Below are 17,644 nucleotides of genomic sequence, written 5' to 3'. Positions count from 1 at the left end.
ATAATTGAAGCAATCGATGACTCTAATAATCAGGGCCGTGGCGACTGGCCTCCTAATTATAGTAGTGATCGTGGTTAAGCTCATACTCCAATTCCTTGCTTCCCTGAAACATGATCACACCAGAAGAATATCATCCATGAAACCTAAGCTGACTATCTACTCTCCACAATTAACTGATGAAAACCAGAAATATCTTGCAGCCTCAGATCTTCCTTGCTTGAACAAAGTCTGACCAACCAGCTCTTTTGTGGGGTTACTCAGGCATCGGGTGAAGGCCCAGCCTCAGTCGTTCATCGCCTTTGCCATCAGCCCATGGCTGGATATTATCCTCAATTTAGTATATGCTTCTCTTGATCTTTGCCAATCTATTATGTCCTCTTCTAAGCCGTCAAACCGAGTTAATTTCCCTTGTGATGGTCCCGCCGCTTGCAGGACTGTTTCGTCTTCTCGACAGTTCTTATTGAAACCGACGTTGCGAACGCAGTCAGCGACTGAACATCTTACTCAGCTTCGACATGGAGTCTAAGAAGGAGTCAGTGGATATCAGCGTCTGTCAGTCATTGAGGGAATCGACAAATGAAAGAGCCGAAGCACCCGAGCCACAGATCTATACGCAGGAGACGCAGCTTGAGATAGGCGATGATATTGATGACGACGTGTACGCCCTGTCTTTCCTTTTATTAGTAAAATATTAGCTGCCTTACGAGTCATTTGCAAGCAGTACTGACCTGAGAAGTGTGTCTCCAGAGGTACGAGCGAGTGTTGCTGCAGACGATGAGGACATCCCAGTCAATACCTTCCGCGCCTGGTTCCTTGGGATAGTTGGAACTGTGATCCTTACAGCGTTGAACCAGTTCTTTCAACTTCATTCTCCACCACGTGAGTGATTTGGTTCAAACTATCAGTAGCATGAGGACTAATTTGGATTGTAGTATTCCTTTCCGCATACCTAGCCATCTTAGTGACATTCCCCTGCGGAAGGTTGATGGAAGCTGTTTTGCCAGAAAGAAAATGGAAAATACTGGGTTGGACATTTACACTCAACCCAGGACGCTTCAATCAAAAAGAGCACTGTATCGTGGCCATAATGGCGTCCTTGGTGACGGCTTTCGATAACGGGTCTCTCGCAACAGATGTCTATGTCGCCTTTGAGAAGTTCCTTCACATCCCAGTTTCCCTTGGATACAGGTTTATGTTTCTTCTCACCACGCAGGCTTTGAGCTTTGGCATCGCAGGATTGTTTCACAAATTCCTCGTCGAGCCAGCAGCCTGCGTCTGGCCAGGGGTGCTCCCGACTTGCTCCATGCTGTATACTATGCACCAGCGGAACAAGCAGAACGAGGAAGCTAATGGATGGAAAATCAGTCGCATGAAGCTCTTTGCTGTTGTTATCCTATGTGGAGCAGCATATCAGTTTCTTCCAGGGTTTTTGTTCACAGGCCTCACAACATTTGCCTGGATATCTTGGATTGTTCCCAACAATGTCACTGTCAACCAGGTCTTTGGAGCCGTTTCGGGGATGGATCTTCTCCCCATGACCTTGGATTGGAATCAGATAACTGGCTACCTCGGATCGCCTCTCCTTGTGCCTACATGGGCGTTGACGAACGTGTTCTGTGGAAGTATCTTTTTCCTTTGGATCGTGTCTCCAGCATTACACTGGAGCAATGTTTGGCAGGGGATGTACATGCCGTTTTCTTCGTCGAAGACCTTCGATAATACAGGTGAGTTCTCCTTGATACATCTCTTAGAGGTTTCTAACACATTCAAGGCAAACCATACAACACCAGTCGAGTGATGAATCCAGATTACTCACTAAATCAAACTGCCTATCATGAATATTCTCCGGTGTTTCTATCAACAACGTCCGTTCTCTCGTATGGATTGGGATTTGCCGCTGTGGCTTCGATCATAGTACATACCGCCCTCTACCACCGCCGTGAGATTTGGTACGGTCTTCTTGCTAGCATTGGAAGGTCGTCTGTTGAAGAGAAACCAGACATTCACGCGCGGGTAAGCACCACAACACCAACGGGAAATAGCCACTGACAAAAGCAGTTGATGAAGAGGTACAAGCAAGTCCCGTTGTGGTGGTATGCCTGTACCTTTCTAGCGATATTCAGCATCAGCATCGCTTTTCTCTATGCTTATGATACCGGCCTTCCCTGGTATGGTCTCATCCTAGCCATAGCGCTTCACATAATACTCTTGTTGCCAACTGGCATCATGATGGCCTACTGCAATATCAAGCTTTCAACTGCCGTGATATCGGCCCTCGTAGCCGGATACATCTGGCCAGGCAAGATGATGAACAATGTGGTTTTCAAGATCTTTACTCTGGTTTCATCAGCTCAAGGGCTCGGGTATATCTCGGTCATGAAGCTTGCCCACTACATGGTGAGCCTTCCTTTCAAGCCGGAAGAACAAGGCTTCCTCTAACAGATCCAGAAAATTCCTCCTCGAGTCACTTTCGCGGCACAGTGCACGGGCATCATCGTTTCGTGGCTGACACAGACTGCAGTCAACGTCTGGGCGATGGGCAACGTTGAAGACGTCTGCACCCCGGAAGCAAGCAACAACGTAAGTTTGGAAGCATCCTCAAGTCCGGGACTGTTAAACTGAGGCGAGACAGTTCCTCTGCCCACTTGCTGCAGGCTACGCCACAAATGCCACCTTCTGGGGCCTCATCGGCCCGAAAAGGCTCTTCTCGGAGGGCTCAATGTACCGATCTATGTTGTGGTTCTTCTTCATCGGTGCCGCATCCCCAATAGTACTGTACCTTCTGGACAGACGCTTCCCCAGAGCAATGCTGAGAAAGGTACCTGCAGGCCGCACCGCATACAATACCGTTCGAGAATACTGACCGCAATTTAGGTCCACCTACCCGCAATCTTCGCATCCACCGCATCGATACCACCAGCCACCGCGGCAAATTACATGGCCTGGGGTATTGTGGGGCTCTATTTCAACGGCCATCTCAAGCGCGGGTACCGACGATGGTGGATGAAGTATAATTACATCCTGTCAGCTGGACTCGATGCAGCGCTGGCAGTCGGCAACTTTCTCATCTTCTTCTGCTTGGCGTACCCCGGTGTTCAGCTCAAGTGGTTTGGGAACGAAATCACCTCGCGCACGGCCGATGGAATCGGCGTTCCGTTGCGAACGGTGGAGCGTGGACAAACCTTTGGACCACGGACGTGGAATTGAGGCTGGTGAAGGTGTGAGATGAACGTTGATTAGAGTACTTTTGCAGAAATCATTTTTCTAGTAATCTATGGGCTCAGTACTTTTGCTGTCCTGCCAAAATAGGTATGATGTCACTGCGTGCGGAGGTGGAGAGCCTAACATCCCCACCTTCACCTGGGGTAATTATCATCTGGATACGGAATACCTCTCTAGGAGATCTAACTAATAAATTAATGATGGCATAATTGGCATTGTGCAGATTATAGTACAAGTCATACTCAAAATTAGATAGCATTAAATGCGCGACTCTCTAATTTTCTTTTCTCTAAGAAAAAGATAAAGAAGAACAGTCGGTCCACCCTGAACACAGTGGTATGACATGGAATGATCTCTCTAGTCACGGAGTACACTGTACTTGCATGCAGTAGCTGTAAACTGATGCTATGGAGATCGAAATAGGAGTAAATTGAGCAACAACTACCAGCATTGATATCTTCTATCAGGAGCCAATGATCCTCTTGACATAGATAGTAGGAATTAGGAATAAGATAAGTGGGTGATTCAATGTTCACAAGACCCCAAACGGGCCAAACCCAGATCCCTTGTCCAACCGCCAAGGAAGCTAAATCCGAAGTCTCAGAACTAGTCAACGCCAGAACTTTCCCAGGGCCAGTCAGCTCGCGATTCCCGCCCGTGGCATGTCTACCAGGATTTGTTGTTCGGAGCCGGGGCTGAATGGCTGTGCTCTGGGCCCCATTGGAATGTGAAGGTACTGTACTTACGGAGTACGCAGTATTCGTACTCCGTACTGGATTCCTTGGAATTTAGTTCCACAACATATGGTCGTGGATCATACCAAGAACCCAGGTAGAAATAGAAATAGGTGGACGAGTTAGGCAGCCAGCAACCAAAAAAAAACATTCTGTGCTGTTTCATCTCACCTTTGCAGGTTTGCATTTTACATTTTGCGATCGCCGTAGATAATTGTAGATAGATACTCTGTCGAGAAAGGATCGGATGAGCTCGTGCTGTGGGTGATCCTGCAAATCACTGTAAATGGTCTGATTAAGGTGCACGCCAACTTTAAAGGCTGGATGGAGCGAACCCGAACCCCGCCATGAGTGAGGTGACGGACAGCGATCAGAAGACAGACAAGACACGGGTGTCGAGTAGATGATAAAGAGCTCGTTTGGGCGCAAGTGCGGCTCGATTAAATACCAGCTTTGAGTCTTTTTCTTTTTCCTCTCTGTTTCATTTCATTCCGTATTTTTGTCATCGTTCCGATCCGCGGTCGGTCACATTCTCAATCCATCCATCGTCACTAGCTAGTAGCTAGTTACTGTCTGTACTCCCGTTTCTACGGTACACAAGCGGCCAATCCGTTGTTCCCAGCCGAGAGCGCAGACCATCGACGAGTTCTGGAACGGAGCATGGGGCTGTCGTCAAGCGACGGAGAAATGAACAGTAAAAATCATCACATGGTCATCGTGCTTGGTATAGGTTTGGGAGTCGTCTCATTGATCATCATGTGTCTGCTGTGAGTCCTTTCCCATCACTATCTACCAAGCTGCGCTATGCAAGTAAGGTAGCTAATCTGACAGATTGACCATCTTCATCAACCGCCGCGAGCGAACGCCGACTTTCACGAAAAACAGAAAAGACCACAGCGATAAGCTGCGCAGATTGGACGCTGTCTCGCCGATCCGAACGCTGGAAGAATGGTGGTCCAAATCGAAAGGTCCTCTTTTGCCCTCCGAAGGGGCGGATGGGCAGTTTATCTGGTACGTGGACTTTCCATCGCACGCAGCTTAAGCGATCACGAAGCTCATCACCGGCTAACGCTCATCTTCCATCAGCGTCGTCTGTCTTGAATCCGTCCTACGCTCCCAGGAAATCCGAGAACTCAAATGCTTGCACGTCTTCCACAAGGAATGTCTGGATAAGTGGTATCTGCAGGACCACTTCAACTGTCCGCTCTGTCATCGCGCATATTATGTCCAGGAGTCGCGGCCCAGTCATGACTTCGTATGGATGGTATGACCGGAGTCGTGTGCTTTGACAATCGGCTGTCGTAGATTTCTGTTTCTTTATTTCCTGCACGGAGCCCGCGCTGGACGGGTAATGCTTACCAAAGACTTACGACTGTCTTATGATGTTATGACCAATGCAATACCTCACAAATGAACCGACGCCGATCAGACGGGAAACCCATCTCTCGATGGTAGATATTCGAAATTGAAATCCCACGTATCCGGATTATACCAGTCCAGGACGTTGTACAGGCCCGAGGTCGCGTCGTTGAAGACTTCGGCTTGCACAGGCTGTGGGTCGAGAATCTGATCGAGGATATGTGACAGTTTCTTCTCAACCTCCTTGCATGTCTGGTAATTCCCATGGCCGGGGCGCGCTACCCAGGACAGGCATGAGAGAAAGACGCTTAGGTTCCGGATGAGTTCGGCCCGCGGTAAAACGATGGCATGGGGTCCGACTTCCCGGCTCTGTCGGAGGAGCTCGAGTGTCAAGACGCTGGCTCCCGGGAGACCATAATAGAGGATCTGTACCTTGTCAGCCTTTGAAGCCACGAACAAACCGCACAGAGTGTCCCTACGATCCATGAGTAATGCCGGGTCATGTCCATCTGCGAATCTCTCTCCGCGTTGATTCTGATGATGGTTGACAGTACCTGTCTGGATGTTTCGAAAAGTGCCGCCTGACCGGTGTTGGTGTGTTTGACAAGCGTCCTCTGAACCAAGAAGACGGTGTACAGGTAGTCGAGATAGGTATGAAGTAACGCAAACGACGAGCAATAGATATCATTCTCCTCCACATCCGCACGAATATCGTAGCGCAGATAAGCAGGAGCCGTGTCCCATGTATTCCGTGCTTTCTCAACCAGGCGACTACAGGACGTCTCAGTAGTGGTAAAATGTTTGTCTTTGGGGTCTTACTTTGATTTCTCCACGAGATCATTCTGATCACCAGTGCCGAGCGCTAATTCCAGTGCCTCTTCTCGGAAGATGGCGAGTAGGAATCGAAGCCGAATTAGTGTAACGGGGTGGGCGGTCCCATAGACATGCCATCCCGCCTTGTCCAGATCCGATATTGCTTGCGTCAGAGTGCTGCCGCCCGCAAGTAGTATTTCATGACTGATATCCATGGGAGGAGTCAACGTGCAGTATCGGTAATTGATGAGGGGCGGCCGGCCCACAAATGTAGCAAGCGACTTGTCCGCATAGAATGCTGAAGCAAAACAGACTCTTCTCCATTGGCGTAGGAACCATGGGCAGTCATCGGTCTGAGTGCTCTCTTGATGGAGCCCGGCAGCGTAGATCGTGGCAGATAAATCACCCAGTCGACGCCAAGCTTGATAACCTACATAACGATCAACAAACCGTCAACTGTCGCAGTGGGTAGTTAGTCATACTGGAGTCTCCATATTGCTGTGTCCTTAACATGACGTCGTTGTACTGGTAGAAGCCCAGGAGTTCGTTCACCGACGATGCCTGATCACAGAAACCGAGACAGATGCCACTGGCCTCAACGATCTGAGCGCGAAGTCGATCTTTGGCCTCGCTATCAGGCGCTGCTTGAGTGAAATCAGGATCGCTGTCAGGTGTGGACATCAACGCTATTCCGGTAATTGCAAATATATTCCCCAGGGCTTCCCATCGGGAATTCCTTCCAGTAAAGGAGGATAAGTACTGCTCCACGGTCATCGAGCCATGAACGGTCAGCGGGCGAGAAGTATTCTGAAAAATCTGGTTGACCAAATCTTGAAACTGAGCTTCGAAGTCATTTGCATCTAAGCTGTCAAATATCCTTCGGATGGACTCTACGATCGAATACATAACGATTTTTGGCACGATGGTAATAACCGTCCGAGCATGGTACTTGCGAATCATGATATCGCAGACCGGAAGATCGTACAGCAATTTGAGCATTTCCGAGCCCATCTGCAATCGATCTGAATCAACAGAACGAGTGGACACTGCAGCCGCCGAGCTGTTGTCTACTTCAAAAGGGATGTCACTGCGATGCTCGGCAAGAACAGCTGAATAGCTGGTCGATCCAAGATATCCAGGAAGGGCCGATGGCGGCTCCACAGTCGTACGGAATCGACCATGTTCACGAGTTGAGCCAGGACTTGAGGCACTACGAACAGTCAGTCTCTACCATAAACGCACATCATCGCCCAGCCGGGACCACATAAAAGGGTTCTGAGTCCTGACTTTGAACTTGGCTGGCTCGTCCATCTCCTTGATGCTTCAATGGGGCTGGCTCGACTGGCGACTGTTCGCTTTGTCATAGGCGCAGGATGATAGAAGCATCGGCTAGCGATGTTCTTCGCCGTACAGCGGCCACACACCGGTCTCCCATGATCACAACGCAATTTGGCTTTGCGACAGGGCTCGCAGGACTGTAACGTTCCATTGCGACGGACTGCCGGCGATCGGGTTTGTCCTGCGATTTCGACCATCCTCGGCAGCTTGAAAGTATCTTATCTTCCGTCAAGAAAGTCTGGTGGACATGAAACCATCACAACCTTTTCTAGTTTAAGGTTAAGTTTCGATGGTTGATTTTATGCATCTGGAAGGATTATGGTGAGAATGAAACATGGTCATGTTGGCAAAAGTGGGCCTCAGGCTATCTAGCTCAATGTGGTTAGCGTGGTCGAATATATAGATCTCCAAGTCCTACTCCATACTGAAGACAAACTTCATCCGACAACAATACCCGTGAGGCTTACCCATTGATCGGTTATACTAGATTTATCAATGGAGGATTTACTACGACTTGCTCCTATGTCAACAATTGCCTTGATATGATGTCTTCCACCACAACCGGACCTCAATTTCTTCGCTCCACCAACAATGCCTCCCCGTAGTGGCTGATATCGTACCCATTTTCTTCCAGATACGCCTTGAACCGAGCGTCTTCGGTCTCTAGCTCACGGGATATGTCCGTGATCAGGAACCACGAACAAAGACCTCCAAGCACAGCAAACCCAGAACCAATCAAAAACACAGCCTACTGACCTTTGACGCTTGAATCGAAAGAGTTCCGGATCGGAGTGAATACTTCTGTCCCAATGGCAGCGCCAGCTTTGCCGACAGCTGCTGTCAATCCCATGAAGTGATCTCGAAGCGGGGTTGGGAAAGACTCTGAGGCGCAGAGGAAGGTTGATATGCCAGGGCCCATCTCTTGAAAAGAATTGAAAATGCCATACATCACAACGAATAAGGGGAATACGGACTGGATAGGACGGAGTGGTCCTCCCAAGACGAATCCCCAAATAGCGCAGAGCATGAATCCGAGGGTCATGTTTTGTTTATGTCCGATCCGATCCATCAGGAGCCCGCCCACTATGCAGCTCGGGAGATAGAAGCAATTGACCACCGTCTGCAGCACAGGCACAGAACGTTAATCAAGGTCATGATCGAGCGTAGCTTGCAGTGGATGTACTCACCCCGAAACCAATATTCTGAACCCGTGGTGTTATCAGGCCCGAGTTGAGAAATGATTGTGGAAGAAAAGATGCCAAAAGGGTATGAAATGAAGTCATAACAGAAACATGCAAGAGCTGGGACATCAGTCAGATTGACACGGATGGCTTTGAATCGTACGCTTACAGGTGCCCAGCATAGGTTTCCAGTCTCTCTTCAAGACAAGCATATATGGATATTTCGATTTGATGGCATGCTTCCGGTATAGTGTCGAATTGATCATGCGGATTCGCAGGAAGAAAATGAGAATGGGACGCTATTGCTTGTTGTCAGCAGCCAGCCAGCCTTAGCACAACTTTTTCCGAGGATATTTGCTTACCACAACACCAATGGTGAAGGACACACGCCATACGCCCCCTTTGACCTCTTGCTGGAAGCAAGCAAGAACAATCAGAGATACAATTCCTGCAGCCACGAACCCCTGAATTCAGTTAGCACCACATGCATGGCTCAGCTTCATCTATACAAACCAGGTCAATGGCAAAGTCAGTTGGTTATCCCGACCAAGAAGCCCCTCTTTCACCTCAAATCAGCAGTCTCGTCTGCTGCCTCAGTCGCGCTTGTGCCGCAGACAGGATACTCCCCGCCGGCGCCGAAACCAGCGATGCCGCGGGCGACAATCATTATCCAAAACATTCTATATTCATGTCAGTCGCTCTTTTGGGCGGTTTATCGGGTTGTGGGGGCCGCACCCTAATTCTGATGTCCCATGAGCAGCTGTGGCCAAGACGACGTCGAGGACCAGAAGTACAGTGGCTGCGACTACACCGGTCGTTCGACCTACTCGGTCGATGAGGACACCGAAGAAGAGCATTCCAAAGATCTGCCCGATAAGATAGGAATTTGAGAGCCGAGTCTTGATCATGCTGGACATGCCGTCCTTGTATCTGATCGGTTCGGGAGGGCAGTCAGTAAGACGAAAGACCGCAGAGCAATTTATGCTACCTTCAACCGTAAAGCTGAAGGTGATCTTCATGACCAGTACTATGAAGATCGCAGGAAAGCTATGGCCCGCTACGCACATGCGGAAGGAAGGCGAGTCGTATGAGGACGGTAGGGCGCGTTATGCATTTGGCTCGCCAATGCTGACTGTCAACGGTCGTGGAGCGGTTGTTGTATAGTCATTCTGTAGAATGGAACAAATGATCCTCTCGATGATAGCTAGGTACTCAACGTACGGGCCAGATGAAGCACAATGAGAGCATAGCTTGTAATAGGAACCGAAGGCACAGAGAGTCAGATATTACGATAACACACCAGAGTAGCATTCGATGAACGCACGCAGTCTAAACCAGCCGGTCAAAAAAGGTAGCTTGGACGAACAAATCGCACGTGGATAGCGTGAGGTCAACCATATAAGTAGCTGCATCCCAGCTCGTGCCGGGTCCTGTTCTTCCCGCAGGAGCATCACACCCAAGCCCACTCCTCTCCTCTCCTGCACCTCAAGCCAAAATGCCCCCATCAACCCCCCTCGAGAAAGCAAACCGCCTAATCGACTGTCTCGAGCAGCACGGCCAAGGCGACTATATAGGTGAATCAATTAGCCAGCTCGAACACTCCCTCCAAGCCGCCCACCGAGCAAAGAAAGCAGGTTAGCAGTACTCACCCTCCCCCAAAGCAGTCCAACCTGACTTCCCCGAAAGGAGCAACGGACGACCTCATGCTCGCCGCCCTCCTCCACGACATCGGCCGAATCATCCCCCTCGACTCAACCCGCGAGATCAAACTCCGCATGCAGACGAACAACAACAACCAGTCCGTCGGCCGCATCGGCCACGAGACACTAGGCGCGGAGTACGGCGAGACAGTCTGCAGATTAGTAGGGAGCCATGTCCCTGCGAAGCGGTGCGTAGCCAGTCGCCTTGCCTTGCATTGCCATTGCAGATCAATTTACGAAGAGCTGATAGGCTGACATGACAGTCGCAGATATCTCACTGCAGTAGATAGCGCGTACTACGATTCACTGTCTGCTGCGTCGAAGATGTCGCTTGAGGTCCAGGGGGGTCCGTTTAGCGGGGCGGAGCTGGCGGCCTTTGAGGCGGATCCGCTGCGCGAGGTGATGGTCTTGTTGAGGCTTTGGGATGATAGAGCCAAAGTTCCGGGGATTGAGGGTTTGACGCCGCGGGCGGGGAGTATCTAGGGATGGTTGTGGGGCATTTGGAGAGGGAGGCAGGAGCTGACTAGCTGGACATGTAGATGATGATTTGTTTAGCGAAACCAAACAGATGGAGATGCCGGAACAGGGTCGTTGATTAGGGATGTCTTGGTGGTATTTCGGGTTCTTGTAGACTAGGTCTTGCAACGTCACCAACTCCGTGGGTCCAATATATGATAGAGGAAAGACTAGAATTCTCATGAATATGCATGTCGTTGCTTAAGCGTAAGGCTTTAATGTATTCATTCGTTCATACAAGGGTATAGACGGCATAATGCGTTCATCTAATACTTCCAACGCAACCTCAAACACGGTGCTCCACGTTTGTCACAGAGATACCGGTTTCCTCGCCCTTCTCGGCCACATTCTCGGGCAGAGTGCCCAGAGCGCGGCCGCCGAACAGCAAATCAATCTCTTCCAGGGACTTCTGCTTGGTTTCCTTGAAGCAGAAGTAGATGACCGGCAGGGTAACGCAAATGTCTAGACAAGATACATTAGCCCGTTTCACGACGATGACACCTTTTGGGGAGCAAACTTACTCCATGCTACGAAGACAAAGTAGAACTTCCATCCAAGCTTGCCCAGAGCAATAGGAGAGACTTGGGCCCAGAGAGTAGCCACGGCCCAGTTACCGATACCTGTCGCGAAGGCGTTTCCTTTACCACGAATCTGCATGGGCATGACCTCGGACATGTAGACCCTTGATTGCAATCAGCTAGCGTCGTCGAAGTAGAGTGACGAGAATACTTACCAACTGCAAGGGCCAAAGGACAGAGAAAATATGATGGTCACGCAGAAGAGGAATGCAACACCACCGATACTGTAGCCATGGCGGCTACCATCCACATTCTGCGAGTTCAATGCTGCTTCACAGATCAAGGCAATGGAAATTCCGATGGCACCAAACATCATGGGCCTGCGCCGTCCTACTCTGTCCAGAACGAAGATGATGAAGAACAAGTTCGCGAGAGGACCAACGCAGTTGTAAATACCGGCAACTAGCGTGACTCTGTTCCCTGTGATACCGAGCGACTCATACATAATTGTTTGATAGTAGCCGATCACGTTGACACCGGTAAATTGAGTGAAGACCTGCACGGCGACACCATGCCTATATGATGTGGTTAGCGACGGTGCTTATAGCAGGAAGGTCGACAGCCAGGTGGCGGCCGTGGGGAGGGCGTACATCAATCTGGTCCGCCACTGAGGGACTTGGAACATGATGAGCCAGCCAGGCGCCGTGACAGCCTTCTCGGCATCAATAGTGGCTCTGATCTCCGTGTATTCGGTCTGAATCCAGTCGTCATTGGTACCGTCATAGTGCAATCTCTTTAAGATCCTCATCGCCTCGTCGTACTTCTCAGTCTCGACCAAGTATCGAGGGGACTCTGGCATGAAAATCATGCCTACAACGAGAAGCAGAGCAGGAACGGCTTGGAATGCCAAGGGGAATCGCCATTGGAACGAACTCGTGTCTGGTGCGTGGAGTGATCCGTAACCGACCCATCTGCCGGGTGTCAGCAACCCTTGGAGATCACAAAGGGAAAGACCGTTACGTACGTGCTGACGATGAAACCAACTCCAATCATCTGCTGCGCCAGTCCAACAATCAAACCACGAGAGCGAGGATGGGCACACTCGGCCTGGTAGACGGGCACGGACATGGACATAAGACCGACAGCCCATCCTGCGAGGATACGGCCGACCAGGATCATGGCCAGGTTCATTGCCGCAGCCTGAAGAATTGCGCCGACGAGACAGATGACAGCGCCCATCTGGATGGTGAATTTACGGCCGAACCGATCCATCGTCAGACCTCCCTGAAGGGCCCCAATGGCGGCTATCGCAGTCTCTGTCAGTGAACTAGCAGAATTGCAGTAGGAAAGGGAAGACATACCGCCTCCATTGAATGTACTGTTAATGGCACCGATAATGACGGAGGTCTTGTTGGTGTTGAAGAAGGCGAGGAAATTAGGACTCGCGATAACATCGGTCATCACACCGGCATCGTATCCTTTTAATAAGCGACTTAGCCAGAAACTCAGGTAGGGTGGATATGAAGATGTGTGTTTTTGTAACTGAGAAGAGACAAAGGCGTCTCAACCCTCCAGAATCCACACGAAAAGGGTTTGAAAAGTATCATTGCTGAACTTACCAAAGAGAAACGACCCAGTGGCTGCAAAAGCAGCCAGACTCATGGTGAAAAGTCGCCCCATTTTGCTACACTTAAAGATAGCAATACTAAAGACAAGCAAGAAGCGGAGTGCACCTGGGGGAGCAAAACCGGCTGGCCGTTGGGGGAGCAAGCCATCTCTATATAAAATCTAGATTCAGCCATTCGCGACGAGCCATCGAATAATGAAAAGGCTTGTGTCGCAGAAACCAACAAAAGTAGCGAGAGGCCATCGAAGCGAGCCATGCCAACTTGAGAGCACAGCGAAGGACAAGTGGGGAGAAAACCTCCAGATCCGGGGATTGCGGGTTAAAGATCCAAGCTAAGGCTCTCAGCAGCCGACAATTCAGCCGGACAGTCCACTCGAGGCATTCGCTTGCTGCTCTGACACTCCTGCGGCAGGGAAGAATGATGTGGTGTGATTGGTGCAATAAATAAAATTGAGACTAACATCTGACATTTATCCTCCCGTGTTCCTATTGATCGAACAACCATGCCCAAGCCAGGTATATCAAGGAGATTTCTCCGTTTAGACTATGGTCAACCAAGCCAAGCAACCACATGTCTTCAAGGCTGGCGTGCGCCATTGTCATTTTACAGTCGACTCCGGTGGCATGGCCTAGTTCTGAGTTATGTTCTACTTGGAATGGCGGATTCAGGCTATTGAATTCCGTACGGCTGCCTACGGAGAAAGCTGAGAGATCCACTCAAGCGGCTGATGAAGCTGAAATTCCAACTGCAAAAGAGAGAGAAGATCTTTGGATCATATATAATAGGTGGACAGATCTTGAAAGTCGTTCAACTAGCTGTTCTGGATGTCCTAGGTGGCTCAGAACTTCAGGTCCAACATTAGAAACCAGGGAGAGGTAGATCTTCCTAGATAAGAGCTGAGTGCCTAAGGCCAAGTCATGTGGTCAAGGGCGTGGACTGTCAGTCATGTCATCACGTGATCATGACTGCCAGTTTGTGCACGTGATAACGCGTCGAGCGCGTTGGCCAGCTTCCGCGCCAAACACGCTCAACTTTCCACCCGGCGTAACTTGTGACGGAAAGCTTCGTCGGTGGAAATGCCGCAGCAGTAAGGAAAATGAGCACAAGATCAGGTGGTCATCATTTGAATGATTTGAATGCGCTTCAAGGCAATTCGCACCCATAAAAGCTGAGGCCCATCGGCCGCAATTGGTAGCATATTGTTCCCTTATTTTAGTGTCCTTTCCTCGCTCGTCAATGCAGTGGAACAAGACGACGTCGTGATCCCAATACAATGTCGTATGAGCCTGAGGTTGATACCTGTAATGTAGAGTCCGTAGGCAATACGTCAGGTTATCAATGGACTGGAGGAGTGGAAGTCACACACGTAACAATCTGTCAACAGTAAGGCAGTGATGGACAACCCCTCACTGATGCAATAGGTTTGTATAGATAGAACTAGAGGTCAATACATTATCAGCCTACGCATTCTTTATGTTGGCAACCAAGGACCAATTGGACCCAAATCAGGAACTGTGGAATCTGTCGACGCCAAAGACACCTCGTGCGGGCGGGCTGGATCGGCCGGACTACCGCGCGGGCGTATAGTAAGGTACCTTGGGACTAGCAACGCCGTACTACAACGCCTCCACGCTGTGCAGTCCGCGTCCACATCGCGACGCGATTAGATGAAGCGCTTTTTTCCCACCGCACCACTAAGAGATCTAGTCCACTCCGGATCTCTCATCCAATTCCCCATTCTCCTCCATATCAATGTTCTGATCCTTGGTATTCTACGGCTCTCTTTTCCGTTACTGCTCTTATATTGGTTTCCAATTCCCCCATGCCATACCGATCTTGAATTCTATCGACCGGTGGCAGTGTTGAGAACATGTCGAATCCCGAGCGTTCTGCTGCGGCATGTTCCTCCTCTCCGCCAACCGTACAGACTTCTGAATCTGCTACTTTGAACTATGCCTTCCTCGTGCACTCCCAGAAGACCCTCACCCAGAACCTTCCCCCCCGAGTCGACAACAAGCTGCTTGCTCGTCAGAAGCGCCGTCGGACAAGGTATATATGAGCTCAATTCGAATCTGAAGTGGTCAATTGCCATTGATAGGCTCTGCTTGAACCATCTCCGCTAATTGCAGTCCAATTGCTGCCGTATAGTCCCGAGGACCACGCAATACTCGAAGCCGAATATCAACGCAATCCCAAACCAGACAAGACAGCGCGCGCCGACATTGTGAGTCGCGTCTCGTTGGGAGAGAAGGAAGTGCAGGTATGATCTCGAGAACAAGCACGACGCGTCGTCAGACACTTTAGTTCTGATCATGCAACGCTCCAGATCTGGTTCCAGAATCGTCGTCAGAATGACCGGCGAAAGTCCAAACCCCTCCAGCCACACGAACTTCTCGCCCCTCGATCGGACGTGTCTAGCCCTCTAAGACAAACTACAAGCGACGACAGCCCTTCTGCGGAGCCAGGATCATCGAGTGGGGGAGAGCAGTACGATGGCCAGGAACAAGACAGGGATCTTGCAGAACTGCCTTTGGAAGATGGCGTGCCGCAGTCTTCCTACGAGTCGGTAGAAAGTGGAGGCAAGGACGATACGGCACAGCTTAGTTTGAACTCACAGACAAGCCTGTCGTCGCAATCAACCGAAAACAGTCAAGAGCTCCATAAGGCCATTCCCGACACAACGTCGACCCAGCAAGATAACGACACGCCACTGGATGACACACAACTCTCTGCCAAGAGAAAGCGTTCCATTTCAGACCTGCGCGGAGATGTCCCAACCACACTTCATCAGCAGCAGCAGCAGCAGCAACAAACTCCTGGCGGCCTACAGGTTCTGAAGTCGCCACCATCCCTACGTCTGTCACTGTCCTTTGACGGAGAGGCAATGGTACGAAGGGAAGGCGAGTTGACACCGTCTCCCCCGAAAGGACGCAACTCTCTGCGGATCGCCATGTCTTCGGATGGGAAAGCTGTCATCCGCACAGAAGATGAGCCATCCCCGTCCAAAGGCCGCATTTCCATGTTTTCGACAAGAAGCTCCCGATTCGCAGGGTTGCGTAGAAGCAGTAGTGCGGTGGTCCTTGGGACACCTCGGGTTGGCGCCATGGAGAAGGAGAAAGCCTTCGGAAGATCTCGAGACCCTCGGAACTGGGAATCATTTTTCGACACCGACGCAAGAAGCGCGTTGTCGACTCCAAGCAGTTCTCAGAGTGCTCCTAACTCTGCCTCCCCTAACCTCATGCTTGCCCCTGGTCAACGCTCATTGACCCGAAGCTTATCAGCAAGACACACAAATATGTCGACTTCGACCACCAACGATTACCTCAACACTCCGATTCCACAGCATGCGGGTGAGAAGCGGCGGAAACTCTCGCGTACTGTCTCCTCCCTTGGCCGACTTGAGTCTGGCTTTAGCAATCTCAACAGAACACCATCGGGCACATATAAGATCTCCAAACTCCGTGATACCATGAAAGATAAGGATGATTTGGATATCGAATGCGGCGACTCGGACAAAGAGAACTGGATTCCTGGGACCCGAGTCTCACATGTTCGGCGGCGAGCCGCCTCCCACCATCAGTCTCAGCGCCCGGCGCTCAAAGAAGCCAATGGACGAGATGGCAGGATAAACAGGAATCTAGCCGCAACAAGCAGACGTTCCCGAATTCCTCATCCGTCGCACCGCAAAAGCATCAAATCCATGCCAGAGCTTGATGCGGATGTTTCAGCTTTCATGGCTGGCGGAGGAGTTGCAAGCCAAGAAGAAGACCTTGACTGTGTTCAAGGTCTATTATCCTTGAGTCAAGGCGCTTGGAGGTAGACTTCATATTCCTCCTTAGCTTTGTCTCTATGATACCACTGATTTCCTTTGTTCTTTTTCTTTTGTCCTATACTTCTTGACGTTCCTTTCTGCTCATGTTGGATGTCGCAAGCAAGCGAGGAGTGGTTCCATGTATGATGTCGGAGCGAGGCTCATCTTGTAATGATTGAACTTTCTTTGCTTTGTGGACATAAGCCTCGGTTGTACGGAACATCCAGCTTGCCCCTTGGAGGCAGTGGCCACTTATTTGTGTTGACCACGATGATGATGAAACCCTCGTCATGAGATAGCCAAGCGATATTGATGTCAAGCAAGCTGTCGCTAATCAGACGACGAGGACGAATATAAATATTTCAATAGAACACCAATCCGTAGAGCACTGCATTATTCTGATCCAGATTCAAGTGCTGAGGGGTGGTTGAAGTTGGCACCTCCTGGTGGCAAGAAGAATGCAGGATGGACGCACGTGGTCCGCCGGCTGACTGATAAGGAATGCATCAAAGCGTTTGCCCCGTCTCTTTTGATATATCAGCAAGTTGTCTTCATCCCTGATCTTCTTAAGGCAAAAAGCTCGAGGACCTGGACAAGCAGGTGTATATAGTGGAGAGGTAAGTCTGTACGAGTCGTGCTTTGTTTTATCCTCGTATTCTCCAGCACAAGGTGTCTCGGCTTTTGAGTGATCTTGTCAAATGCCCCAGCCCATACAACAACATCTATGGCATCGAATACTAATATATTGAATCATTTGGATGATTGAGAGTGTCATTTGCTCCTTTTCTTGTTTGATACTGCTTACGTTGTGTTCTTCGATTTGC

The 17,644-nt window shown here is 50.1% G+C and overlaps 6 protein-coding genes across 6 annotated transcripts; 4 read left to right on the top strand and 2 right to left on the bottom strand.

Annotated features, from left to right (window-relative positions):
- The first annotated feature begins 27 nt into the window (after positions 1-27).
- On the top strand, positions 28-3,409 carry optC (small oligopeptide transporter, OPT family). The gene is made up of 8 exons (XM_024823616.1): positions 28-658; positions 737-879; positions 933-1,724; positions 1,772-2,013; positions 2,059-2,397; positions 2,449-2,580; positions 2,624-2,818; positions 2,875-3,409. Exons 1-8 carry the CDS (start codon positions 516-518, stop codon positions 3,205-3,207), a joined length of 2,319 nt encoding a protein of 772 aa, XP_024680834.1. The 5' UTR covers positions 28-515; the 3' UTR covers positions 3,208-3,409.
- A 1,207-nt stretch (positions 3,410-4,616) lies between these two features.
- P174DRAFT_374500 (putative RING finger domain protein) lies at positions 4,617-5,226 on the top strand (the record flags this gene model as incomplete). Its single annotated transcript, XM_024822583.1, has 3 exons — positions 4,617-4,723; positions 4,788-4,967; positions 5,043-5,226. 3 exons carry the CDS (start codon positions 4,617-4,619, stop codon positions 5,224-5,226), a joined length of 471 nt encoding a protein of 156 aa, XP_024680833.1.
- A 155-nt stretch (positions 5,227-5,381) lies between these two features.
- On the bottom strand, positions 5,382-8,508 carry P174DRAFT_462696 (putative C6 transcription factor; the record flags this gene model as incomplete). The annotated part of the gene is made up of 6 exons (XM_024830155.1): positions 5,382-5,741; positions 5,795-6,086; positions 6,135-6,558; positions 6,611-7,338; positions 7,416-7,683; positions 8,223-8,508. The coding sequence occupies 6 exons, from the start codon at positions 8,506-8,508 to the stop codon at positions 5,382-5,384; spliced, it is 2,358 nt and encodes a 785-aa protein (XP_024680832.1).
- Positions 8,509-10,114: 1,606 nt separating this feature from the next.
- On the top strand, positions 10,115-10,881 carry P174DRAFT_264792 (HD domain-containing protein). Its single transcript, XM_024821501.1, has 3 exons — positions 10,115-10,281; positions 10,334-10,535; positions 10,617-10,881. Exons 1-3 carry the CDS (start codon positions 10,143-10,145, stop codon positions 10,828-10,830), a joined length of 555 nt encoding a protein of 184 aa, XP_024680831.1. The 5' UTR covers positions 10,115-10,142; the 3' UTR covers positions 10,831-10,881.
- A 204-nt stretch (positions 10,882-11,085) lies between these two features.
- Positions 11,086-13,282, bottom strand: P174DRAFT_506183 (sugar porter family MFS transporter). The gene is made up of 7 exons (XM_024831295.1): positions 13,001-13,282; positions 12,743-12,859; positions 12,406-12,685; positions 12,032-12,352; positions 11,597-11,956; positions 11,385-11,545; positions 11,086-11,325 (listed from the first exon to the last, which is right to left on the bottom strand). Exons 1-7 carry the CDS (start codon positions 13,059-13,061, stop codon positions 11,150-11,152), a joined length of 1,476 nt encoding a protein of 491 aa, XP_024680830.1. The 5' UTR covers positions 13,062-13,282; the 3' UTR covers positions 11,086-11,149.
- A 1,065-nt stretch (positions 13,283-14,347) lies between these two features.
- Positions 14,348-17,297, top strand: P174DRAFT_493658 (homeobox domain-containing protein; the record flags this gene model as incomplete). The annotated part of the gene is made up of 5 exons (XM_024830848.1): positions 14,348-14,392; positions 14,441-14,595; positions 14,870-15,058; positions 15,158-15,269; positions 15,336-17,297. 5 exons carry the CDS (start codon positions 14,348-14,350, stop codon positions 16,827-16,829), a joined length of 1,995 nt encoding a protein of 664 aa, XP_024680829.1. The 3' UTR covers positions 16,830-17,297.
- Between the last annotated feature and the right edge of the window lie 347 nt (positions 17,298-17,644).

Source organism: Aspergillus novofumigatus, assembly GCF_002847465.1.
Source record: "Aspergillus novofumigatus IBT 16806 chromosome Unknown P174scaffold_6, whole genome shotgun sequence".
NCBI lineage: Eukaryota > Fungi > Ascomycota > Eurotiomycetes > Eurotiales > Aspergillaceae > Aspergillus > Aspergillus novofumigatus.
Note: the sequence above shows the minus strand (reverse complement) of the source record. Positions and strands in the feature narration are given on the sequence as shown.